General features: G+C 51.3%; 1 protein-coding gene across 1 annotated transcript in view; it reads left to right on the top strand.

Annotated features, from left to right (window-relative positions):
• CSMD2 (CUB and Sushi multiple domains 2) overlaps positions 1 to 26,872 on the top strand; it is a 585,891-nt gene that overhangs the window by 254,368 nt on the left and 304,651 nt on the right. The window contains exon 6 of the mRNA XM_046662326.1: positions 22,016 to 22,128. Within this exon, the coding sequence (XP_046518282.1) occupies positions 22,016 to 22,128 (113 nt within the window). The remainder of the gene's footprint in view (positions 1 to 22,015; positions 22,129 to 26,872) is intronic.

A 26,872-nucleotide genomic window follows, 5' to 3' on the forward strand; every position in this document is an offset into this window, starting at 1 on the left:
ACCTGATAGTCTCAGAAGACTCTAGAATGACCAATAACCAGAAGTCAAGATGGAAGCTCATGGCTCCCCCCGCAGAAAACCCTCTGTGGATCCCCGTTGTACTTAGACTTCAAAATAAACTCCTTACCAAGGCCTTCCCTTCTCCAACATCATCTCACCTACTTGCTCACACCTCCAGTCATTCTGGCCTCTGTTCCATTTCTCTAATATGCCAAGCCCACTGCTGCCTCAGGGCCTTTGCACTCGCTGTCCTGCGGCTTAAAGAACTCTTCCCTCAGACCTTGGCATGCTTGGCTCCTTCTTGTCCTTTAAACCCAAACCCAAATGTCATCTCTGACCACCCACTTAAAGTACCCTTAACCCCACTTGTCATTGTTTGTCCATTACACTGGCTTATTTTCTTTGGAGCACTTGACACTATCAAAAAATGATCTGGTGTGTTTATTTGTTGCCTTGTTTACTCTCTGTCTCCCCATCACTAGAATGTAAGAGGTCAGGGACCTCGCTGTGTCCCCAGCACCAGAACAGTTCCTGGTATATTGCAGGCATAAGATTTACATAAATATTTGTTGAATAAACGAATGAATAAGTTAACACAGGAAAAGGCTCTAGGAGAGAAGGATCAGAGCGGAGGGATTCAGTCCTTAACAAGACGGCAATGGACCCGAAGATGCTGCCTCCCTCTTCCCCGGCACAGGGCACCTGAGCCCAGCTCACTGGGTCTGGAATGCTGGCGCCACACCAGGCTTTCTGCCTGCTTTTCCTCTGGCCCATTATCTTAGGCCCAGGCCTCGCCCCACGTCTCCTCTTCCTTCCACCACCCCCCAGCCTCCTTCACTGTTGTTACATTGTACTCATTAGAAGAAGGCAGATTCACACCCTCCTGTCGTCTTTTTCATAAAGGAAAGTTAATGCACTTAGTTTTCAGCAGGGGTGCTGCAAACTGTTGTCAAAACTCTGACTTGGCCACCCACACTCACATAATTACTCACACAGGAAACCAGAAGGGGTGGCCTGAGGGCTGGGGCCTGGCTGCGTGGGGGACCTCTTCCCAGAGAGGAATGTGGTGTAACACATAGCCACTGCCTGCCCAGAGCCCGCAGTTCAGGGTGGCAACAAGCCACGCCAACTGGAACCCCTACAGAGTGTCAGAAATCAAGATCGAATTAGCAGGGGTGGGGGGAGGATGGCCACTGCTCCCCCTTCAAGAGGTTGGTAACGAAGGAAAGGAATTAAACAGGTAGGCTAGAGGCTGGAGGGAGAAATAAGGTTGAAGACAATCTCTTCTAGAATTATAAGGGAGTTGGCATTTATTCAGCACCATGTTAGTTAGCGATTGCTGTATAACAAATTACCACAAACTTTGTGGCTTACAACAACACACATTCATGATCTCACGGTTTCTGTGGGTCAGGAATCCAGTAACAGCTCAGCTTGGTCAATTGCTTGCGGTATCACAAGGCTGCAACCAAGTTGTCAGCCAGGGCTGAGTTCTCAGCCAGAGGCTCAGCTGGGGAAGGGTCCACTTCCCTGTGATATGGTTGCTGCAGTGCTCAGCTCCTTGGGGTTGTAGGACTGACAGCTTCCATTTTTTGCCAGCTGTTGGTTTGAAGCTACCCTCAGCTCCTAGAGATTTCTCACAGTTCCTTGCCACGTGGGCTTCACCAACTTTATCAAGCCAGCAAGGAGAATCTCTAGAGCAAAGCAACCAGCGTGATGGAGTTTTATATGTCATTATGTAATCATAGAAGTCACATCCCATCTCCTTTGCCTTATTCTGTTGGTCAGAAGCAAGTCATGGGTTCTGCCCACGTTTAGTGAGAGGGGATCATACAAGAGTGTGAACATCAGGAGGGGGGCATCTTGGGACGGCCACCCTAGGGGTGTCCACCAGTTCCTATTATGTGTTAAGGACTGTGCCAAACACTTTTGTATGTGTTACATCGTTTAACCACTAAAACAACTTGTAAGGCAGGCAGCATCCCCACTGCGTGGATGAGAAAACTAGGACTCAGAGGAATGAGAACTTGCCCAGTGTGCTGTCAATGTTAAGATGGGAACCACCTGGTCATGGCACCAAGCTAACCTGTGCAAGCATAGAGACTGGAGGGTCAGCATCTCTAAAGGGAGGAGCAAGGGCCTGAGGGAGGCGGGGTACAGGGGTAGCAAGAGAGTTATAGCTCCCTGTGAGACGCAAGACCAAGAGGAAAGAATGGGTGTGAATGACATGTTGAGAAAGAAGGAAAGGGAGAGGCCTTAGTCTGATGATCTCTATTTTCTCAATGAAGCAAAAAATGAGGATGTCTCCTGAGAGGGTAGAGGTTGGGCTGGAGAGGAAGCAGAGAAAAGTTGGAACAGCAGCTGTGGGCAACAGGGAATGGGGAACAGGAATCTTGCCAGCATAAGGTTGCCAAGCAGGATAAGCTGCTTCCTCCAGGAAGACTTCAGTGATGGCCGTGGTTGGTGGTACCACTGCCTGCCCCAGCGTTTTGTGTAGCCTTCATTTTCATCATCACGCCTCGGAGTGCTGCCATGTGTGCCCGTCCATCTCTCTTATCAGAAGGAAAGTTCTCATGGATGGGAACCTACAGGAGTCCGTGTTGGGCCTCCTGGTACCCACACAGGGTCTGGCACGTGAGAGTCTTCTATATAGGGGCTGATTCCAGGCCCTGAATTTCTAAATCACTCCATTCTATTAGCCCTCATCCCCTAAAGGCTCATCCAGTTTGAAAAGACTTCGAAAATATGTATTTTTACTTTTTTTTTGAAAGTGAGTGTTCAAACAGCAGTAGAGTACGAAGTACTGTAAGTCCGTCATGAAACGGGGGTTCGAGGTGGGATCGGGGAAGTCTGTTGCATGCATAACCTGGTGATGGCAAAGCAGTTTTGCATCTTGGCCCGGTCTTTTCAATGTGAAGAAGTCAAAAGAGCCATTTCAGAATATTCCATATCAATCTATATTGATGGGTATGAAATGCTGCCCACAGTATATTGTTGCCTGAAAAAGTTACAGGACAGACAGAACAATCCCATTTGTGTCAAATTACCTGTTTTGATCATTTTTAAGTGGCAGAAAACCTAACTCAAACCGTCTTAGACAAAAAAATGAATCATGTGGGCTCATCTTCAATGAGAAGTCCAAGAGTGTGCTCTGATGCCAGAGGGACCCACACTTTGGCCTGAGATTGAGGAAAATGGCTGTCAACAGCCCCCAGGACTGCATCCTCCCCAGGACTCCTTCCACCAGTCCTGAGATCTGCTCTGATTAGACACCTTGAGTCACATGCCTGTCACTGGGCTAATCACTGTGGCCAGGGGGGTTCCACCCGATGAAGCCTCAGTGGGAATAGAATCAGGGGGCTGTGAGCAAGAGAAAAAGGAATGGACCCAGGTGTTCATAAAGGCCACAAATGTCTGCTCTATGAGCGCTATGCTTATAGCTACAGGAAAATGACTGGGGGCATGCCCACCAAAATGTCCTCAGACTTTTCTCCAAGTTACAGTGCTTGTGACAGTGTTAGATGCCTGTTTGTGTCAAATCAGCCCCAAACTTCATCCTGACTAGGATGGCGACCATCCCCGGAGCCGCATCCTGGCCCACCAATGACATCTCAGCCTTGCTGGAGGACCAGTTCTGGACTACTAGACACTGACACCCCTAAGGCCCACCTAAACTCTAGTTTCGCAGCCTCTGCTGGGGCCTGAGTTGGGAGCCTCGCCTGAACTCTGGGCCTTCTGACCCTCCCAGTGAGGGGGTGCACCAGTGTTCTTGCCCCTGACCCGGAGTGTGGTCCTTCAACCTGGATGTCCACTTGAAACCAGGATGCTGCTATCTCCATGAGTCCCAGCTTCTTTACACGTGGAGACTTCCAGCCCCCCTCCTCCCACCCCTGCCCAAGCCAACCCCTATAGGTACAGACCACACACAGCCCTTGGACACTGTTGCCACTTCTCCCAAAGCCAGCCCCTCCCCAGAGTCAGTTTCTGAACCCCAATCTCAATTCTACCCCTCCACTCACTTCCCCAAAGGAGCAACTAAGGCTGCTCTAAGGCCACTCAGGAGACCAGGCACAGGCAATACAGTTGAATGGCATTTTATTTCTGATTGGCTCCATCCACTTTGTTTGACTCAGTTTGTCCAAACACTCTGCACTGGTTCTTAACCAAGCCTTGGGGACCCTTCTGGCCTCTACGTTGTTCACGGTAGGCTTCCAGGTCCTCTTGGTACTTCGCCCTCAGGAGAGCCGCTCTCCGTTCGTAGGGCTGCTTTTCGTCGTCGGCCGATGCAGACCACATCTTCCCCGAGGCCTTTGCCACCTGCACCACCGACCAGTTTGGATTCTCTCTCTTCAGCTGGGCGTAGTGGTCTTGGCAGAAGAGGAGGAAGGACGATGGAGGTCTCCTGGGTGCCTGGGGGTCCCGCTTTCTCCGCTTCTTCCTCTTGCCAATGTAATTCATCATCTCTTCCTGGTACCGGGCTTTGTCCAGCATCGCCAGGGCTTCATATTTTGCCTTTTCATGCTTGGAAATGGACCTCCATTTTTCCGAACACTCTCTAGAGAACTCTTTAAAGCCAACGAAAGTATTTGGCTGCTGCTCCTTAAACTTGTTTCTGTAATTCAGCAAAAAGTGGATGTACGAAGAGACATTCACCTTGGGCCTCAGCTGGATTTCTTTTCCCATGTTCATGAGGTCATTTTTTTCTTCGGTTCTGTGAGTTGGACGGCAGAGACTCCTGTCCCTACGCTCTAGGAGCAATCTAGAAGGTGCTCTGCTGGCGGTGAATTTTTCTTTCTGCGAGACCCGCAGTCAAGGATCAGCCTTTTCAGTGGTGGTGGCATTGTTGAGTCAAGGAGGGGATTGTGACATCACTCCCCAGCTGGCCACTCCTGGCCAGTGCCTGTGTCATTTGCATATGGGTCCTCTTATTGGTTGGCAACTTGAAGGTCAATTTCTGCTTTTCGTGAAAGATGGTGGTTGATCCCGAGAAGGTTGTGGAGCTGCTCCTTCCCCTGGAATGTTTCTCCTTGGCTTCATGATGGTGGTGGGCCCGGCTCAGCTTTGGGAGCGCTGAATCCCTCAGAGGTAGTAATGAGCCACGGGGTCTGCTCTCCTCGCCTTAAGATTGTCAGGATGCCACATCATCCTTTCCTAAGACAGGCTAGAAATAATGAACACGAGGAGGTGGATGGCTCCAGAGCTGTCATGATAAAAGGTGCAGTCTTTCTGTTTGCCTTGAACAATGGCAGCTCATACCGTATAAAGAGTTTAGTAGTAATTCTAAAAATAATCAGGGATGACAGCTGTGACTCGGTTCCTGTCAGGACAAAGTTGTCTAATTTAAACCCCAGCACTTGGGCCATAAGTCTGAACTCTTCATTTCTCTGAAGAAATTTTCAGGGGGAAGAAGGGAGGAGAAGCTTGAGATTTTACTAATTACACCCGATCCATGAAAACGAGAGAATCCTCGGCCTAGCAGGTGGCATCCCCCTCATCAAGAAAGGGCCCCATTTCTTGGGGTTAGAGCACAAAGCTCTAGCAGCTTCCCTCAAACCAGCTGGCTTCTGACTTTTTGTAAAAGCAGTTGCAAATATGCCACCAGTCTTCCAACTGGGGTGAAAAGAAAAAACAATAAAAGTGTCATTTATTGACCTCTGGACACCGAGAGGTACTTGCTTGTATGGTAATGAAGTTACTGCCACTCAGTGGCATCAGCACCAAATTTACAGGACTAGAAAACTGAGTCTGATTAACATAAAAACTAACCTGTTTAAGGTACAACAGCCACTAACAGGTGGGAGTTTGAATTTGGACCCATTTGCTTGACTCAAGCCCCTGCTTCCTCTTGCCTGCACAGAACTGCTATGCAGTCTCCGAGGGTCCTGGTGTGTGGCCTCAGCTGCTGAGTCTGACAAGGAAACTTGCGTAAGACTAGACCACATTTTGAATTTTGCCAAGGATCCAGGACTGACTTCAACGTGCATCTTCTGTAAAAGAGAGATGGAAATTGATTAGAGCTCCCAGTCCTGGTTTCTAGCCCCAGCTCTGTGGGGAACCGCTGGGCTGCCTGAGCCAGCCCCTTTCCTCCTCACCCATAAAATCAGTGCTGTGGACTAGCCAGGAGAGACCCTCCAGGTGACATGCTGTTGTTTTGTGCCAGATTTGGGGGCCTGTGAGATAGTAGATGGGGACGCCTGGGCTGGTGGTAGAGGCAGAGCGGTCCAGCCAGGGGGAACAGATTACTCTGGGGACATTTCTCAGTCCAGGTGGCTTTTCTTCACTCTGGTTCTTCCACCCAAGGGGCCAGAGGTTGGCTCACCTTTTTCTTGGACCTGAGCTGGGCTGCAAAGATTACCGGGACACAGCTCCTTCCTGAGATAGAGGGCCAGCTTGTGAGGAAGAACTTGGCTAACATACATATTAATCAAATGCAGCTCAGACGCACAAAAAGCCCCAGCGGCTTATCTGCGCCTCTGTTCATGACCTCCTACTCCTCTCACAACGATAAACTCCAGGGAGATTAACCCCGTGATAACCATCTAGAACCTAGCAGATCTGGGAAGAGAAGGGAGCAAAAGGTAAAAGCTATGACAACCCTTTAGTGTTCGGGCCACACTCTTGACTCGGAGAGATGAAGCCGGGGAATTCTTTGTCTGGGGAGCTACAAGAGGGTAAATACACCTGGCTTTCTAAATCCATGCTGGGTGTGAGTATCTGAGGTTCACCCCTTTCCAACGTTGTCCAGCCTCTCTCTGCCCTGGGACGCTGACCCATATGGAACACATCAATGGGTCTCACGCCCTCTGGCTTCCATTTCAGTTTGGCCAATGGGGACTCCAACAGGAGGTCAGGGAGGGAGGAAGGTGAAGTCAAGGCACTTATTCTCCTAGCTCCCTCCCCAAGGGGTCACCTGCGGCTGGCTCTCGTCACTGGACTGACAGTCTCAGCTCCTCTTAAGGTGTCCTCTCTAAATGACTCTCTCCTTCCAGCTCCAGGAATTGCTCCTTCTCCTTGTCGCCTCCAGCCAAGGGTGGTAGGACCTCTGCTTTTACCAGCCTCTAAGGACTCTGCTATCTCCTGTGGCTTTCTTACACCTTGCCCTTCCCTTTGTAAATAGCCTCTTTATTAAACACTCCTCAAATTATTCTAATTTGAGCGGCCATCTGTTTCCTGCTGGGACCCTGAGCGATGTACCACATTTCTAGCCTTCCACCATGAACAGCCGTGGAGGTGGATAAATGAAGCACATGTGGGCATCGGTCCAAGGTAGAAGGGTATTGAGCTTCTAGAAGCCCTAGTGCCCGCAGTCACACAGCCGAGAGTGATCGTGGGGACAAGCGTGCCTGCCAGGGCCATGGTGGGATAGGGCCAGGCGGCCTAGGTGGAGGCAGCTAATATCCTTTGCATTCTGAGATGCCCTCTAGGCAGGGGCATTGGCCTGGAGGACCAGACAGTAAATATTTCAGGCCTTGTGCACCTCACGGTCTCTGTTGCAAATACCCAAGTCTGCCATCGGAGCTCAAAAGTAGCCATAGGCAATACGTAAACGAATGATTGTGGCTGTGTCCCAATAAAACTTTATAAAAACAAACAGTGGGCTGGAGGTCATAAATCTGCCAACCCCGGTCTCGAGATGTGAGTACAGTGTCTTCAAATTTTTTGATTGCAGTCTGCAATAAGAACCATATTTTACACCATGACCCATTTATGCACATGCATGCTTCATAATATTTATATAATGCTTAATGTGCGCCAGCCTCTGTTCTGAGCACTTTACCTCTATCAGTTCATTTAATACTCATAACAATGCCGTGTGTGTGTGTAGGAGCGACGCTATTTTTATCCCCATTGTAAAGATAAAGTTCTCTAAGCACAGAGAGTTTACAGAAAGAAAACTTTGACAAAACTACACTTACTACGTGTGTGACGCAATCTTTTCTTTTTGATTCTTTTCTGTTATAGTCTCTTCTACTTTATTTTATTATTTAAAATGCAACCAGCCAACTGATCTCCTGACCCACTACGGGTCACAATCCAGGACTGATTTGAAAAACACCATCTAGGCCAGCTGGAAGGGAGTTCCCACCTCAGGGATTTCGACATTCTCTTCACCTGGCAGCGATAACATGAAGAGGAAAGAACATGGCCTTTGGAGCCAGACAGACACGAGCTCAAATTCTAGCTTTGCCACTTACTAGCTGGGTAACTCGAGATGGGTCTAGCTGTTAATCTTGTCTGTGAAAAGCAGTGAGGTGACGGTAAAGGGGTGTGGAGTGACTAATTGAAACAATGGGAGTAAGGCACCCGACCCTCCCCCTCCCCAACGGTGTGGGCTGGATTTAGGGACTCGCTCCTAGTGAAGAGAGTGTGGAAGAGGACAAATTGTACCTTTACAGGAGAGAAAGCCAGCAGCTACCACCTTCACCAAGGGGTCAATGCGAACACCATCAGTAATGGGCCGTGTTGATATCACAGCCCCTCTTTCTACATAGGATGCTATAGTAAGAGCCTCTCACCCCTGTGTGGTTCCCCCAAATTCTTAACCTTGGTCTAATCATGAGAAAAATATTAGACAAACCCAAATTAAGGGGCACTCTGCAAAATGCTTGACCAGTACTCTTCAAAAGTGTCAACGTCTTGAGAAAACAAACAAGAAAGCCTGAGAAACTGACCTGGATTGGAAGAGATTAAGTAGGCGTGATGACTCAAGGCAAAAGGAGATGCTGGATTGGATCCCGGAACAAAAACAAGGGCATTAGTGGAAACACTGGGGAAATCTGAATATAGTCTTCCGTCAAGCTCCTAGTGCTATAGCACTGTCAGTTTCCTGGTTGTGATGCACGTACCCAGGTTATGTAAGAGGCTAATATTAGGGGAAGCTGGGAGAGGGCTATACAGGGAATTTCTGTACTATCTTTGCCACTCTGTTCTCATTTCAAAAGAGAAAGTCAGAAAAAAGTCTCCCCAGCTGACAGTAATGTGCACCCAGGGTTGAGACGCTCTGCCCTTGATCCTCCTGCTCCAGGAATCACAGCGTGGATCTTACCCTCCACTGCAGCAACGTAGGCTCTTGGCACATCTTCTGTCGCAGTGTCTCTCGAATTTGGAGGCCTGCTCGAGCCACAGCAACAACAACAAGAGCAAAAGTGCCTGGCAGGGGCATGTGATAGAGTCTTTGAGGCTTCCTCCATCCCACTCCTGCCCCTCTTCCTGAGTGGTGGGAATTGAGGCTGACTGGCCCTCTGAGAGGGGTTCTGCAGTAGGCGGAATAATGGCTCCACCAAGACATCCACATCCTCAGCCCCGAAACCCGTGAACACATTACTCACGTGGCAAAAGGAACTTTGCAGATATGATGATGTTAAGGATTTTGAGATGGGGAGATGATCCCGGATTATCCATCCAGGGTGGGCCTGATGTAATCACCTGGGTCCTCATAAGAGGGAGGCAAGCGTGTCTGAGTTAGAGAGACAAAACGTGGTGACAGATGCAGAGGGTCGGAGTCAGAGAGAGATTTGAAGATACTATACTGCCGGCTTTGAAGATGGAGAAAGAGGCCACAAGCCAAGAAGTGAGGCAGCCACTAGGAGCTGGGAAAGAAAAGGAAACAAATTCTCCCCCAGAGCATCCAGGGGGAGCGCAGGCCTGGAGACACCTTGACCTTGGCCCAGTGATACTGGACTTCCGACCTCCAGAATTATAAGATGATAAATCTTTGTTGTCTTAAGCCACTAAATCTGTAGTAATTTGTTAAAGCAACCATAGGAAATGGATGCATATCTTTCTCATCCAGCTGGTGGTCTGTAACTTTTCCTGTGCTATTCCTAGCCACCGCTTGTGTTAATAAAGATGAAAAATTTATGCCTCCGCTTATTAGATTCGTTGAGGGGGCAGGGAGTTTGGTCTACTCAATTTTACACACTCTTCTTCACCCACTCGCTGACTCATTAAGTCACTAATTCACTCGTTTGCTTACCAGTTAATTCGCTCTTATATTCTTTCAGATCCTTCGCTCACTCACTCACCACTCAAGTACACACGCACACACACACACACACACATGTCTCAATAAAGACCTGTGAGTTTCTGGAGCAGTGTGGCTGCTTCTTTGATGGCCATTGATAAGTGGGGTTTGAGGGATGGATATGTCTGAGGAAGGAAGGTGGTGGTAAAGAGAGGCATCTGAAACTTCCTGGAAGCCAGACTGCTGGGGAAGGCAGGGTCATAAACAGCCAGACCTAGGCCCTTTGACGCTGACCTCGTGCCAAGAACTGTTACTCAATCAGATGGGACCAAGATATTTTAAGAAAAACGATGACAGCACTTTAAGTATATCATCTCCAAAAGCCTCGAGAGGGAGCTTAATTTGTCCAGGGCCACCCAGCAATGGGTGGCAGAGCTGCGCCTCAAACTCAGGTTGGCTCGACTCCTAAGGCCGTGTGCTTAGCCTCCACTGGGAGTCTAGGAACTCCCTTGTCTGAGGCCAAGGAGAGGAGGAAGCCAGGGAGGAACAAGGCCATGTATTGCAGGAGGAGGACAGGTGGAAGGAGAATAAGGGGTCTAAATCTCAACACTTACGGGATTCAGGGGAGACTTTTCTCATCTGGGTTAATCCTCATTCCAGATGGATCTGCCCAAGGCCAGCAGGTAGACTGACCTGGATGGCCCACAGAAACACACCAGCATCTACAGGCCCACATGGAGCTTGGGTCCACTCCCGAGGGCAGAGGCTGGCTGAAGCTGAGTGAGGTGTCAGCACCCAGCCCCGTGGACCAGTGGACAGGTGGACAGGAAACGGGATAGACGATCAGGCACAAGAATGGCATCAGCATGGTGGGGCCAGGGGTGCCTGCTTACCTCTGGCAGGATGTGGCAAAGGGGAAGAGGATGGGATCTAGAAGGGGACCAACTTTTGGGAGATAACCCCCACCGTGGGCTGTGGGTACCCCTCACAGGCCTGACAAAGCCATTACCTTAGACCACAGGCTAGGAAGAGTAGAACCACTGCCTCTTTCAGCCGCAGCGGACATCTCTTGTTTGGTCTGCCTAGCACCCCTCCCTCCTTCGAGCACTTTCCTTCTTCTGGAGAACTGTCCCCCAAACCAGTCATGGGGTTCTAGTAGGGCCCATGCCCTTGGTCCCAGGAGTGGGCACATACCCCAGCTGGACTAATCAGAGGCCTCCCGTGAGCTTTTTCTAATTGGAACCAAGGGAAGAAGTCTTCATCTTCTCTCTGGAGATGAAAGTGAGTGGGTGAATCAGGGTTCCAGCCTCCAGCAGCCGCCATTCACATTAGAGAGAATGAAGCCAGCAGACGGAGCACAGATGGGGCGCAGAGAGAGGGGCCTTGTGGAATTTGAGTCCCTGGGTCTAGTCATCCCTGGGGCCAGCCACAACCCTGCTCTTCCTCAATTTGGCCAATAATTTCTTCTCCATTTCAGGCTGATTTGATTTAGATTTCTGCCACTCGTAACGAAAAGTATAAGACATTAACCCAGATAGGACGGGAGTGAGCAACATAAGAAGTCAAGGACTCCCCTCTCCCCCCGTTTTTCCACTCTCTCATTCCTGTGTCCTTCCTCTCCCCTCTACCTGTTTTTGCTCCACTGTACTGCTGACCAGATCTCTGGTTGTTGTTCAGATGGTACATGAACACGGGCACGTTGGGGGCCCTTGGTAATCATAGCCAGTGTTTTCTGAGCACTTGCCTTGTACCAAGCACTGTACTCAGAGCTTCTATACTGATTATCTCACTTAAACCTCCTAACAGCTGCGTGGCGTGGCCGCTGTTGTTATCCTTATTAAATAGATGGGGAAACTGAGGCCCAAACAGGTCAGCTCCTTGCCCAAAGTTAGACAGCTGGTAAGTTTAGAGCCGAGACTTGAACCCAGGGAGGCACCTTGAAGGGCCCATGTGCTTAATCTCCACCCTAAACTCCTTTCTAGTATTCAGTAAATGTTAGTCCCTTTGCCCACGAGTCTCTCTTGCTGCCCGCAGACATGACACGACCAAGAATTCAGGCTGCTGTGTCTTGTAGCCTTAGCAAGAGTTGATCAGCATCACTCATCACCTTTCATCATCACAACCACACTATGAGATACACACTGCGAAAAGAGAGGCTCAGAGAGGTGAAGCAACCTCCTCAAGGTCATGTAGCCAGTGGATGTGGAGGCGGGATCAGAATCCAGCTCCATGTGACTCTACGGCACCGTGCTCACTGACCTTAGTATCCCCAAGATGTTTTAGCCCATTCATTCTCCGGCCGACTGAGAGGCTCTCTCCCTCAGCCGGGGCTTCAGAGCCGCTGAACTCTCAGGCAGGGCTGGCTAGCTGCCTCCTGGAGGGGAGAGGCAGCCTCGATGATGCTCAAACTCAGAATGGCAGTCGAATGGCAGTCAAAGGCTGGCGTGGGAGGCTTCTCGATAAGCTATCTGCAAACATTTCCTCTGGATGAGAAGTATTATCCAAATGTAATCCCCGGAGGTTTCTGCGAGGCGTACATTGCCACGTTCCCTGGAAGGGAAGCAGGCCCCTTCTCCAAGTCATGTCTGCCAGTGACAAGTGGAAGGTGGGCAAGGCTGGGCAGGCAGAAGCTGGTGGAGGTCGCGCTGGGGCCATCCGAGGGAGAGAGGGAAGGTGGCTGTCAAGTGTACCGATTATGCTGGATACCACAGGTGCCCTGTCCTTTCACGCCTGCACTGTTCTGTCACCAGAGTGGATGCCGGCATCCTTCCTTCTCTGGGACACCCAGGCCAGGCTGCTCTGGGGCCTGCTTAGTCCCTGTGTGCTCTGGAGAGTAGGGTTCAAGACGCTGCTAAGATTCCATCCCCATCTTCTCAGACCTAAGCCAGGAGGGAAACTAGTTCACATTTGTGAGCCACCTACTGTGTGTTGGCACAGTCCTGGACACATTATACATACGAGCCTGGCTGTTCATAGAAATCCCACTGCACAGATGAGCCAACAGAGGCTCAGAGAAGGTCCAGCACTTGCCCACATTTATGTAACCAGTAAACGGTGGAGCCCAGATTCACATGCAGGACTGTCTGATTCCAGAGGCCCGGCCCTGAATCCGTGATCTTCTTAAACCTATTGCCTCTGTGCAGGGGAACCAGGCAAGTGGCGGACCATTCAGTGGCATCTCCACCTAGACAGAGACCTGAGCCAGGAAAGGGAGAGGGTCCAGGCACAGTGTGAATGTGCTGTGGTCACCAGGCTCTGGCAGCTGCACCCTATTCCTGGACCAAGCCTGCTGGGGGGGACTTGAACAGCTTGGGGATGGGGATCTCAGGTCTCTGGGCTGGATCTCAGGTCTAGTCTGTAGTGACAGAGACTCAGGCTAGGGGCAGGGAGCAGTCAGTTGAGGGCCCGGCAGCTGGTCAAGGGCCAAGACTGCTCTGAGATTCTGTCCCAGGCAGACTGCAGCCGGACCTGGAGGCAGACGAACGTACAAGGCACAGGACATCGCATAAGAGTGATGGGGTGTAGGGGCATCAACAGAGGTGGAAGAAAGGATGATGGGACACCCTTTTCCCAAATCTCCTCCAGGAGAGCCAAGCCTGTGGGGTCTTCCCTTCATCAAAGTGAGTGCACAGTACCATCAGCTGATTGGCTCAGCGTGGGTCACATGGCCACACCTGTCCAATCAGCAGTGGCCTAAGGGTCACGTGGATGCCCCTTTCAGGAGCTGCGGGCTAAGGGAGAGAGACTGATCTTCAGAGGCTTCTGGCACTCAGGAAATAGTGGAGCTGCCTGATTTGGACCCGGAGACAGAAAAGGAGAGAGTTGGGCATCCCCTGAAAGGTTATTGGGCTTCCTCCACCAGCCCCCTTGCCCAGAGCTTGGCACCCAGCCCCAGTTCCCATCGCCAGACCCAACCGCATTCTGTTCACTTCAGCATCATGGGCACAGCCTCTCCACAGAGGCAGGAAACGCCTCACCCTGCAGCCCTGCGGGGCGAGCAGCTGAGCTGGGAATGGAAGGAACTGACACCCCAAGCCACTCCCCAGGCCTTCTTAATGTGCCACCCTCAATACACAAGCCCCAGGACATCAGTGATGACACCCCCACCCCGACAACAAACACAGCCAGGAGCCCCGTCCCTCACACTCCCAGGCTCAGACACGCACCCTCCAGGGAGCAGTGCATCAGAAGCGTTTACCTGATGTGACTCGTGTGGATTCCCTGGCACTAATGGTCAGCTGAGCAGAGAGGAGCCCTGATAATCTGCTGCATTTATTGAATTGCTTCTGGGGCAAAAGGAACGTTTGCCTACCTTGATTCCAAGACTCCACTCTTCTGCCTTGGGGATATGTCAGCATGAGAAGAGTCCCCCAAAAAGGTCCCTGCAGCCACCTAGTGAACAGGGAGCACAGCGAGGGCTGAGGGACCAAGGTGGGGTGGGGCAGCATGTCTTCATGAGAAACCAAGATGAAACCCAGCGTGGCCTTCGAGGCTCTCCGTCCTGTCTCCAGACTTGCCTGCCTTTTCCTTTGTTTTTCCCCACATGTGCCCTCTGCTTCCACCAGCAGCATCTGATTCATTCATTCATTCACTCAAGCATCCTTTCTTCCAGCGAGCAATATTTACCGAGCTTTTTCCATGTGCCAGGCACTCTGGAAAGTACTGAGGGAAAAACTGAACAAGAAAGAAACAGCTCCTGTCTTCAGGGAGCTCACAATTTGGTGGGCGAGGCAGACCCCTGAACAATGCTTGGGGAGACAAGCACTATGATAGAGAAAGCACAAAGCGGCCAGAGGTACCGGGAGAAGCCAACTAGACTTCGTGGAGCTAAGTGGCTGTGTGAGGACACCTGAGGGATGAGCAGGAAGTAGCCAGAAAAAGGGCGGGGCTGGATCACAGTGGACGGGGAGAATTTGGCAAGGAGATGAGTTCTTGGTGTCTGGAAACATTCAGACAGATCTTGACTGGCCATTTGTCACGAATGCTGTCATTGGGGGTTTGTCCATAGCTGAGCATTAGACCTAGGAGAACTCTGAAGTCCGTCTCAAATAGGATTTGAAGATTAGCTGGTCCCCACTCTCCTGGTAGCAGAGGGAATGTAATTGGAAAAGATGCCCCGCTACTGAAAGCTACAGACTGCCATTCGTTTGTTCATTCAGTCATTCATTCATTCACGAAGTATGCATAATAAAAGTGCTTTTAAACTGTCTCCACAAAGCAGCAGCAGCCCGAAGGCTGTCTCTCACCCCCACCCCCAGTGCCCTTGCACTTCTCGCTCCCACCAGCTGAGTCTCCCCCTTTCTGAGAATCAGATGAGTTTGTTGCCAGCTCTCTCGCAGCCCGTTGTCCTTGTTATTGTAATTATGTGATTTAAATTAAACAGCACATAAACTGATGAAATATGAGTGTGAAAGGAAATATAGTTGCATCTATGGAAACTAAATGGAACGCTTTGGAATGACTCCACGAAGGAGAATCTCTAAAAAGACTTGCTTCCTAAATCAGAGGTATGAGCAAGTGAGTCAGTCCCATCGGGGCGGAGCGGGTCTGCTGCTCGGCACGAGGCCTGGCACATCGTCGCTGCTCAGTAAATCTCTGTTGACTGGAGGAGCTGTAGCAAAACTGGAAACGGTGAAGGATGCACAATGGATGTAGTTGATCGAAGACGGACAATGCTGAGAAAGAACCCATGGTCGAAGGACAGACCTTGGTCCTGCATTAAATAGATTGGCGAAGAAATATACATTTCAGTATTTTTACATCGTAATGAAATGTTTAAGCTACATACGTATTCCTTATTGTTCCCTACTTAGAAATTATTTTTTGCCAACCAACTACACTATCTGCAAGGCTTCTACAGTCGGTGTCAGTAAACTTTCTACAAAGGGTGAGATAAATATTTTTGGCTCCTGAACTCTGCCATTGTAGCACGAAAGCAGGTAATATGTAAACAAAATAGCACAGTGCCTACCGTGTTCTATGGAATTGATCTGTTCTCTGTGCCAGGCCCTGGGCTGGGTTGCTGGACACCGAGACAAGGAAAACCCTGTCCCTGGCCTTATGGAGTTGGCCTTCCAGTGGAGGAGGTGGTCGAGTCAAAAGATGATTACGATTTGGTGTGCCCAGTACAATGGCGCGGCATGTCCGTGGTGCAGAGGGGACACGGTGAAGGGAATGGCTCCTCATCGGAGGAGAGGGAGGGAGAGCGGGGAGGAAGGAGACATTTGGTCAGGGCTATGGGGCCAGTGATATTTTCCCAGGCAGTCAGATGGGATGAGGGGAAGGGGCATCCAGGTGGAGGGAACAGCATTTGCGAAAGCAGCTGGAGCTCACAGTGGGTGTCGCTGGAGAGGGAAGGCATTAAAACGTTTACACTGTATCCTGGAGCCACTGGACCTTTGCTGCTGGGTTTCCAGCAAGGCAGGGAGTTGACTAAACCTCCCCACACAGTTCACAAGATGGATTGCAGGTGGAGAGCAGACCAGAAGCTGTCTCTACAGTCCAGGTGAGGAATGATGAGGTCATGGGGGGGGGGTGCGGTTTGGCCACTGTTGCCATGGCAGTGAAGGAATGGGCGGAGTTAAGGATGACGCCTGAGTTGGGTGGCAGGGAGGATGGCACGGATAACGGGGAGAGAGAACACTCAGGAGCGGAAATGACTGGGGGAAGCTTTGGTTTGTTCAGAGCAGAGTAAACAACCCCGAAAACATATTGGTAGGTAGACGCGAGTTGAATGTTTACAGGATGCCTCAGGCCTCTTGGAGTCTCCTGAACAACTAGGGTCGGGCCAGCTCTGCAGGAACCAGAGCCTTGGGAGGCCAAGGGGCCCTTTTCTAGATGAGACTTCCTAGATACGTCTGGAGACTGGGGACTCCAGCAGCCCATATCCAAAAGAGACCTGCAGGCGTTCCACGCATTCGCCCAGCTCCTGGAAATATAGAACATCGTGGGTTTGTCCTGGGAAAGGGGTTTACCGAGACATAGCAAGAGTCTGAGGCATTTGGCTAAAGGAAAACCTATGTGGAAATCATTTGTGATGAGACTGGGTGTCCGGGCTGAGTCAATAAAGACTCGCTTCGGGGATGAGAGGAAGCTTGGGCTGGGGAGGAGGAGTCACCTCCAGCAAGGGCCTCAGTGCCCTTTGCCCACCACCAAGACGTTTCCAGAAGGGGTTCCCTGGTTATGTCAGTGTCCTCTCCATCAGACGGCAGGTCAGAAGGGAAGAGGCACTGGGAGTGGGGATGGGGGGCAAGCACCTCCTCTATTTCACGTTCTCCTCGGCCAGCCTTGGGGATGGAGGGAGGGTTTACGCCTCGCCCTGGGAGGCTGAGATTCTTCCAGCGTCCATCAGATTCAGGCTGTGCTCATAGCTTCGTTAAGAGATGAAGCCCATAGGAGGTGCTCTGGGAGCACAGAAGCCGGAGGCTATGGACCGAGGAGTGGAAGCTGCAAAGAGAGGGGCATTGCAGCTGGCTCTGTAGATTACAGGCTTTGCAGGGCCCCCCCATGTTGAGGGAACCACGGTGGGAGTGGCACCCGCTGGCCAGCAGGGTGCCTTGTCCACAGTATGTGCTTCGTGAGTTAATGGATGAATGGACGTCCTCCTGAGGCTGTCGGTTTTCAGGAATGCTGACATTTAAACCAAGATCTGCTGGTACTCTCCTGAGACTCTTCCTCCAGTTTACAGTCAGGCAGCAATCTCTTGCACGGTCACTGTCGCATCCTGTGGGGGTGTCTCTCAGCACCCCAACATCTGACTGCACGAGAAGCTGAAGACTAAGTGCTCTCCAGGAGGTCTGCCCTGAGCTCTCCTATTACCAAGGGAAGAGCTTGGAGCTTTCTGCAGGGGAAGGCAAAGCCACGTTTTCCATAATCAACCACAGGCATTAAAGGGAGTCATTTTTTTTACTCTCCCCAAGCCAGATTCCATTAATGAAGCCCCATTTAATGGAAGTCAATTTACCAAAAAGAAAAAAAAAATGAGTGTAATTGCTTAACTACATTTTCTGTCGCACTGCAACAGCAATTTCCTGGGTGAACTTGGAATTCCCTGGGCCCCCCATGGGGAAGTTAATGTGGACAAAAAGGTTTGATGGGGAGAATCTCTCTTTGTGTTTCTCTCCTTTAATTATGATTCTAAGAGGGAGAAACATTAAAGAGGATTCTGGGAGGAGGAGAGAGGGGGAGAAAAGGAACAGAATGGAATTCAGCCTAAACTGTTCCACCGCCTTCCTTCATGCTTGCGCGTGTGTGTCAGTATAATGCAGTGGCTGAGTATATAGGCTCGGAGTGGGATGGTCTGGGTTTGAATCCCACATCTGCCGCTTAATAGCTGGGTGACCATGAGCAAGTTTCTTAACCTCTCTGTGCAGCCAGCTGGTACAATGGGAAAGGGCATAAAGAGCAGCAAGAACAAAGGCAGAGAAGCACAAAGAATCAGTGTGTGTTCCAGTACACGTAAGGTTTGACTGGAGAATGGTGTTGGGGGGCGGGGGAGTGTGTGCGTGCTCGAGCTTAGGGAGGGAAGACAGGCAGGAGTCAGACCAGGAAGGCTCCACTGAGAAGGTGACATTTAATCAACGGCTTAGAGGAAGTGAGGGGGTGAGCCAGTTGGAGACCTGAGAGAAGTGCTAGCTAGCAGGCAGAGGGGATGTCAAGTGCAAAGGCCCTGAGGCAGCAGCAGGGCTGGCCAGTTTTGAACAGCAAGGAGATCCATGTGATTGGAGCCTAAGGATTAAAGCGAAGAGGAGAGGAGGAAATAGGAGAGGTGAAGACACACTGGCTTTTTTTAAGGCCCGTAGGCCATGGGAAGTTCTTTCACTCTAAAGATTGGAACCATTGAAGATTTGTCTTTAACTAACTCTATTAAGGTATAATTTACATAAAATAGCCCATTTTACAAGTACAGTTCTCAGAGCTTTGACAAATGGCTACCTCCCATATAACCACCATCTCATTCAAGATCCGGAACATTCCCACCCCCCAAAGGTCCCCCGTGCTCCTTCCCAGGGAATCCCACCTGAGCGCTCGCGCCAGCTCTGCTCTCTCGCCCCTAGATCAGTCTTTCCAGAGCCTCATAGAAGGGAGTCATCCAGTGTCTGCTCCTATCACTCACCCCAACGCTTCTGAGTCATCCCTGTCGTTGCGTGTGTCAGCAGTTTGTTCTTTCGACTGGAGAGTTTTGAGCCAGACATGACGCCGTCTCGGTGGCAGAGTCTGATGTGACGATTCCAACGTGTCAGCCTCCGGTTCTTTGAGAGACACCAAGAAAGCGCTCAAATGCACGTTTCTGTCCCAGGAGGCAGGAGCAGGACGGAGTGGAGCGAAGCTGCAGGAGCTACACGGGCCCTCGGGGCGTGAGCCGTGGGAGTGAACACTTAACAGGATTCCGGGGAGTGGGTAAAGGGGTGGAGAAGTGGGAGGCGGGGATGTCCCTCGCGGCATCCCCAGGCTGTACAACAGGGGGTGAAACAGATTGAGGGGCTGGAGAAGCCTCACAGACTCCAGGTGACAATCCTCATCCTTAACTTATGCCGCTCGTGGGACCTCAGCACCCTCCCCTCATTCCATCTTGCAATAAACAGCCTTTGGTTCTGAATTATTCAGGTAAATTCTCCCTGTTTCGACTTCCCTTATGTAAATAGCCTTCAAGCTTTGTCACTGAGATAGAATTGAACTTGGCCTGGGGGAAAAAACCCACTACTGTTTGTGGCTCCTTAAAAACTTACATGACTTAGCCCGTAATAAACTATTTTAAATGGGATCTGGCGAGATACAGTAATCGGTTTCTATAACAGCTCTTACCGTAGCAATGTGGGTTATATTCCTGGACTGTGGTGCGTGTCAGCATTTTCAGTTTTGCAGGCTGTGAAGTTCCTTGGTTAGTCCTCTTGTTTAATACATATTTATGGAGACCCACCATGCTAGATCTCTTCTGGTTCCCCCTCCAGGATCCTCTCCCTTCCTTTCTCCACCCTATTTCAAGCCTAGGAAGACTTCCCTGTGAGGCTGCATCAGTATGCTCTCTTGCCCTCTGGCTTCCAATTGGGCTTTATCAACAGAAGCATCAGCTGGAGATTAGAGGAGGAGAGGGAGGAGAGTGAGCTCTGGGTATTCAGTCCTTGCTCCCTCCTGGTGGGATTTGCACAAACTGGCTGTAGTCTTGATTGAAGATCTGGGTCCTGGATGGTGGCCCTTTCCACACAGCCTTCTCCTGCAAGGATGGCCCTTTCCTCTCCAGGCCTGTAAGTGGTAACCATCCCTGGTTACCAGCCCCAGGATAGTGTTTGGTGCTTGTTACAGAGATGAACAATAAAAAGGATGAAGAATAAAACGGCAGCTGCCTTTTCCCAAGAGCTCTCTAAGCAGGGACTGGGCTAAAGTCTTTTGTGCATCATCTCATTGAATCCTTGCCACCCTCCGAGGGAGGGGTTATTATCACCCCCATTTTATAGGTCAAGTCACCGAGAGCTTGAGTAACTTTTGTAAGATAACAGCTGAGCCCAAGGAGCCCCAGCTTCTGCACCACCAGGCTACCCTGCCCTCTTTCAGGGGTTACCTTAGGGAGACACACACCCCGATCACTGAATTATAGTTTGAATAAAATGCTTTGGCATCACAGAGAAGGGGATGGGAAAATTACATTTATGGAGCTAAACTGTGTCAGGTACTGGGGCTGGGTTCTTTGCCCAGGAGGCCTCTCACTCCACAAACTCTTTAGGCTGGCGTTATGATTCTCACTCTCGGAAAGGTGAAGTAACTGGTCCTGGGTCACATTGCTCATAAGCAGTGCAGCCTGGATCTGAACCCAAATCTGTGCAGCTTCAAGGCCAAGGAAAGTGGGAAAGGCTTTCCCGGGAATGTGATATTTGAGGGCGTCCCAAAGTCGTCTCAGGTGACCTGGGGGGACCAGGAGAGAGGGTTACAGGTGGGAATATTCCAGGCAGAAAAGGCAGAGACCCAGACAAGGAGGAAGCATGGAGACAGAAGGAGGGTGTCCGGGGGGTGGGGGGTGGGAACAGACAGGAGGGAGGAGTGATGGTGCCAGAGCGGAAGCTTCAGGAAGTTTTGTAGGTGATTTGTATGCAGGAGGAAGAGGGGAGACCGAGCACTGGGCCAGCTGGGAGGCTGTTAGAAGAGGGGAGAAGGTGGAGGGGTCTCCTGGGAAGCAGAGGAACGAACAGAGCAAGCAGGGCATCGAGGGCTAGCCTGAGTGAGGTGGGGAGGGCCAGCGCTGAGCAGAGGCCTGTTCAAGCAGGGGACAGCATAGAAAGTTCGGAAGACCAGTCTTGTAGGGGCACTGGGGAGCCAGTGAATGTTCTTGTGCTCTGCGTAACTCTAGAAGGAAAGATCTGATCAGCCTGGAACTTGGCCCAGGACAGCAGTTGGTCAAGAGGCTGGGGCAAGGACCAATGACGGGGAGATACCCTGGTGCCCCACCCACTGAGCCGGACTGGCTGGAACCAAGAGGAGGCTGATCTAAGGGAGGAGGGGCGAGCCCAGCAGGGGGAGAGGAAGGAGCCAGAGGAGACCCGGGGCCTAGTGAGTGACCCCAACGGGCTCTCACAACTGTGCAGGGCCGCACTGCCGTAGTGGCACCCAAGCCCTTTCTCCTGGCTCCATGGCGGGCCTGAGGGGCTTGCTAGGGAGAGCTGAACCTTTGCTGGAGGCAGGGGGCTAGTCCCCTACATGGGGCCTGGATCTGTGCTGGGGGCGGGTGGGTGGACATCCACTGGGGGTGGATAGGCCTCTGCTGGGAGGGCTGGGATAAACCTCTGCTGGGGATGTTGGACCTCTGCTCCAGGCCTGAAGGATCCACCCCCTCCTCTCGGCCTCTCAGGGAAACCCAGCAGTGGGAGGAGCCCCTGGAAGGAGCCCCCTCAAGCTGCTCAGGCCCCAGGTTACAGGAGGGTGTCTGGGGCGGCACAGCCCTGCCTTCCTGCTCCAGACCTGGGCTGCCGTCCTAGGACGCCTAGGAAGTGGGGAGACTCCTGGATGCCCCTGTCCCAACCAGCTGTTGTCCCTGAGCCCACCTGCTTCCTGTCCCCACAGGTTCACCGGAGCCAGCCTCCCAGCGCCTGTCATCAGCAGTAAGAACTGGCTGCGGCTACACTTCACATCGGATGGCAACCACCGGCAGCGCGGCTTCAGCGCCCAGTACCAAGGTAGGCAGGGCTGGGACCGCCCTGCTGCTTCTGCAGGTGGCAGAGGTGATGCCTGGGGGGCTCATCCCATCCTCCAACCGGGTCCAATGTGGTATCTGGGCATCCTTGCCTCTGTTGTCCTGTTCCTGTTTGCAGACCCAGAGGTCTACACATCTGCATCTTGCATCTGCCACTGTTGTCTGTGGCTGAGGGAACGACTCCTCCAATTGGGTAGCCCGGCTGCCCCTCTCCAGGCCAGGCTACTCATAATAGTTAATGCCAGCTGCCTTCTAAGAGCCAGGGGCTGTGCGAGGCGCTTGACTAAGCGTAGTCTCATTTAATCCTCATCATTAGCCCACGAGGTACATACTGTCCCCATCCACATCTTCTGGACAAGGCAGCTGAGGCCTGGAGAAATTAAGCCAGTTTCCCAAGGCCAACTGAACGCCACCTTTTGAATCCAGAGCTCACCCTCTCAACTCGCAGAGTGGAGCTCCCCCGGTGCAAAGTGGGAGAGCAGCCCACATTCTCACTCTCCTTCATTCCGTGTAGAACACAAATGTATTACTAACACAGGCAAAATGACTCCAGGGAGCGCCATAGCTTAGATGCTCGAATCTGAAGAGCTGTCTGGGGCCAGAGATCAGACCAGGAAGGGCAGGGGAAGTTGCAAGGCAAGCCGATTTCTGCTCCAGTCATGAGGAATTTCCTCACGCTCAGAGCCACCTATAAAAAGGAGTGGGTTAACCCAAAGCAGGGAGCTCCCCACGACGGGAGGAGATGCAGAAATCCAGTGGATGGGTGGGAGGAGATGACCACATTCCCTTTCAACCTTGAGTTTATTCGAAGTCCACAAAGTTTAGAAACACCCAGGATTAGCTTCATAGCTTGCTCATTAAGCCTCTACCTCTCACTTGTTACAAACTGATGCTGGTTCTGATTGATTCGACAGTGAACTTGTATGGCACGCCTGTTAAGGATAAGGCCCTGTGTGAAGACCCCCGGGGAATGAAAAGGGGAGTGGGCTTATGTTGTAAGTGAGCCAGTGAGGTGTATCTCATGCCTAGGAAGGAGCACAATGGGGGCCCGATAGAGGAGTGGAAGGTCGACCATAATTCCTGCCTCCCTGCCGGGGTGTGCTGAGGAGGGAGCGCGGCTTCCCAGAGGAGGAGACGTCAGAGGCCCCGAGGCTCAGGCCATGACAGCCCGTCACACTGCATGCCCCAGAGGTGGCGCGGGCAGAGTGGAGCCCTCCACCACCACCACCGCAAGGCCCCTGGGGTGGGGCTTTCGGGCTGGAAAGTGGGATAAAAGCAACACTGGAAGCAGAAACTTGACCTTTAAAATCTGAATCTTTTATGGACGGCCTCATTTCGTTAGCCCTGTAGCAAGACACGTTTGAAATATTTAAGAAATAAACAGGAAACCAACCTGGTCTGACTGGCTTCCCAGAGCCTCGCTCCGAGAGCCTTCCTGGGGAGATTTTCCTCCGCAGAGGTTGGGCCTCTGTGGGAGCGAAGGGCCTGTCTGGATCTTTCTGTTGGGTTTTCTGAGACAGAAAAGCTGAGACGAAGGCGATCATTTCATCTGATTAAACAGGTGCCGGGTGTTTCGAATAGTTGAAGTTACCGAGGGCCTGTTTGTCAGGGTCACAGGTTAAGGTTTGAGGCCAGAGAGTGGGCAACGAGAACCCAGACCAGGCAGCTTCTAGAAGGTCGAGAGCACACAGGGACTGCACCCCTACTGTGCGCCAGGCCCGTACTAGGCTCTGTGCGCGCATTATCCCACAGCACAGCAGCAAATGTGTTTTTAATTTCCGTTTTTCAACTGAGGAAGCTGAGGCTCCGAGAGGTGGTGTAACCAGCCCAGCACACACAGATCACACAGCCTGAGAGAGGTGAAGCTTGAATTCATTCACGGGCCTGTGTGCGTTTCCTGCAGAATCCCAGAGGCTTCTCACAGGGGCTTGACGTGACTCGCCTTCCCTATTTGACTGGGAACTTTTAAACTTTGTTTTGTTAATCTCACCCCACCGTCAAAAAACACATTTTCCATCCCAGCCCAGTACACACATATATCTGTAGGACTAAAAGCAAAATGTCACCAAGTGCTATTTACTCTTACTATGTGCAATGCACCCTGAAAATTTCTTTTCGTATTTTTAATGTTAGATGCAACCCCAAATTAATTTCACAAGGCTGTAGCAGGGACCAGCCCACAATCGGAAAAGTTGTTTTAGTTATGAATTTCTCGAAGCAGGCCCTATCTTACCGTCTCTCGGTCTCCCTCCACACAGCCCGAGAACGTGGTGTGCACGTTTGTGTGTCCCGGTGTTCAAGGGAGGCTGTCTGGGTTTCAAACACTTGGCATCTACTCCTTCTTTCTGTCCTGACAGCAGCTGTGTGAAGTGGGTGCTGCTATTAGCCCCATTTTACATGAGGAACAACAGTGCAAAGAGCGTACGTAGCCGGCTCATGTGTCATCCATAGTGTGTCGGAGCCAGGTGTCAATCTGGACCTGCACATTTATAGACAGTGGTGCGTGCTGACTGTGGTCATAAGTGACTCCCCCTTGGGACCTCCTTTTTCTAGTGTTTTCCAGACTGAGGGTACATGGCGCCAGGGTCTACAACATCAGTTAGAAAACTCAGTTGGTAACTCTGTAAAGCAGGATTTCTCAACCTCAGCACTGTTGGCATTGTGGCCTGGATAATTCCCTGCTGCGGGGGCCTGTCCTGTGCATGGCACGATCTTTGGCAGTGTCCATGTCCTCTCCCCACTAGATGCCAGTAGCACCTTCCACACACGTAGTCAGGACATCCAAAAGTCTCCAGATATTACCAAATATGCCCTGTGTGAAAAATCACCCCCGACTGAGAACCATTGCTCTAAAGGACTGAAAATTTTGGAATCACCAAAGACCAGTCTGAGTTTCGCTGTGTTGCAAATTCACTCCAAAGAGCGGGAGAGAGAGGATTCAGCCAGGCAGCCAGCAGGAGACAGAAGCCACATTGCTGGCTTTAGCTGAGGAGGGGTGAGTGAAGGGACCCATGGAGGGTGGGATTAAAGAGCCCATAGGGGTGATGAGACCCCCAGGGCTAACCAGCAGGGAGGCCTTTACCACTGGGGGAAGAGACAAGGGAGGGAGGAGCAGGAGCTGGAGCCATTGAAGAGGGACTGCTCTTCAGAACTGAGGAGCCAGAGCACTGCCAACCCCCCGTGCAGGAGGAGGGCCTGGGAGTCAGGAACCAGTGTAGGAGGAGGGGCCCAGGACTCAGTAGCCAGTGCAGAAGGAGGGCCCGGGCATCAGTAGCCAGTGCAGGAGGAGGGCCCGGGAATCAGGAACCAGTGAAGGAGGAGGGCTCGGGCATCAGGAACCAGATCTCTGCAGTCTCCCTCCCTCATATCTGCTGTGCCTCCCATGGGCCACCCTAACAGGACACCGGGAACAAGGGAATAGGGTCCCTGTTCTGTGCCCTGGGAGGCCGACTGGCTTTGCCAACAAGCTGCCTTTTCTCCGGCTGTGGGCAGAGGTCAGCCTCTGGGGGCGCAGAGTGAGGCACAGAAGTTTGAAGTGTGGCTCTGAGGGAGCATCAGCACAGGATCGCTTCCCCCATGCTCAGCTTTACAGCACTACGGTCTCAAGTGACTTACGGCCCTTTAGAGCTAATAATACCTGCTCCTAATTGTCTCGATGGATGTTTTGTCCCAGGGAAACAAAAATAACTAAATAAATAAGCTTCAACACAGCACGCTCCTTTCTCATCTCGGTCCCATCAGAATTTAGGGGGGGTTCGTCCCAGACACCATTCTCACTAGTGCCACACGGGATCAGGCGATCTGAGTTCTCAGCTGGCTGCTGGAAGGTGGGGCAACTGTATTTAATCTAAAAGACATGTTCTGTTTGACACTGTGATGGCATAGAAAGATGAACACGACTCGGCCCACCTCTGCTCTCAAGGAGAACAGGTTGAAGAGAGGAACGGACATAAATCTGTAACTTCTAGATGGCATAAGAGTTATAAGTGAGGGCTGGCGAAGGCTTCTAGGACTAGAGATAAAGGAGCAATTAGTTTTGGTGGAGGCACTTAAGGAAAGCTAAAAAAAAAAAAAAGTGGCAGTGACTTCAACATGGGTCTCAAAATGCCAGCCAGACAATAGGAAGAAGCATGCTGGGTAGAGGAAAGGAAGAAGACAGGAATACTAAGTCTTAGGAGCCCCAGTTCCTTCTGTGTCCAGGGCTCGGGCGGCGGACTGCGGCTGCCAGTGCTCGGTCTGTTTTGGTGTGGTCCTTGGGCTCAGAACAGGCTCAACATTTTTATACAGTTGAAGAAAAAAATCCAAAGAAGAATATTTCATTACACATGAAAATTGTATGAAATTCAAATGTCAGTGTCCATAAATAAAGGTTTGTTGGAACGCAGCTACGCTCACTCGTTTACAAATTGTCTGTGGCTGCTTTAGCACTACCAGGGCTGAACTGAGCAGTTTACAACGAGACAGATAACCAACAGCCTAATCTATTTCCTCCCAGGCCTTTTACAGAAACGCTTGCCAACCTAAAGCCAAGTCTGCAAGCTGATGCAAGGGTGAGCAGGGAGGAGCTGCGGGTCCTGAGGCCAGGGGCGTGAGGTAGGGGTCATGTTAGGAAAAGCTGCATTGAAGGTGGGTCTGATCCCACGGGTGATGAAAAGTGATCCGAAGTTTTTAACAAGAGGGGAGATGTGATCCCATTTGTGTTTTAGAAATGTCTTTGCTCTAGAATG

Source organism: Equus quagga, chromosome 5, assembly GCF_021613505.1.
Source record: "Equus quagga isolate Etosha38 chromosome 5, UCLA_HA_Equagga_1.0, whole genome shotgun sequence".
Classification (NCBI taxonomy): domain Eukaryota; kingdom Metazoa; phylum Chordata; class Mammalia; order Perissodactyla; family Equidae; genus Equus; species Equus quagga.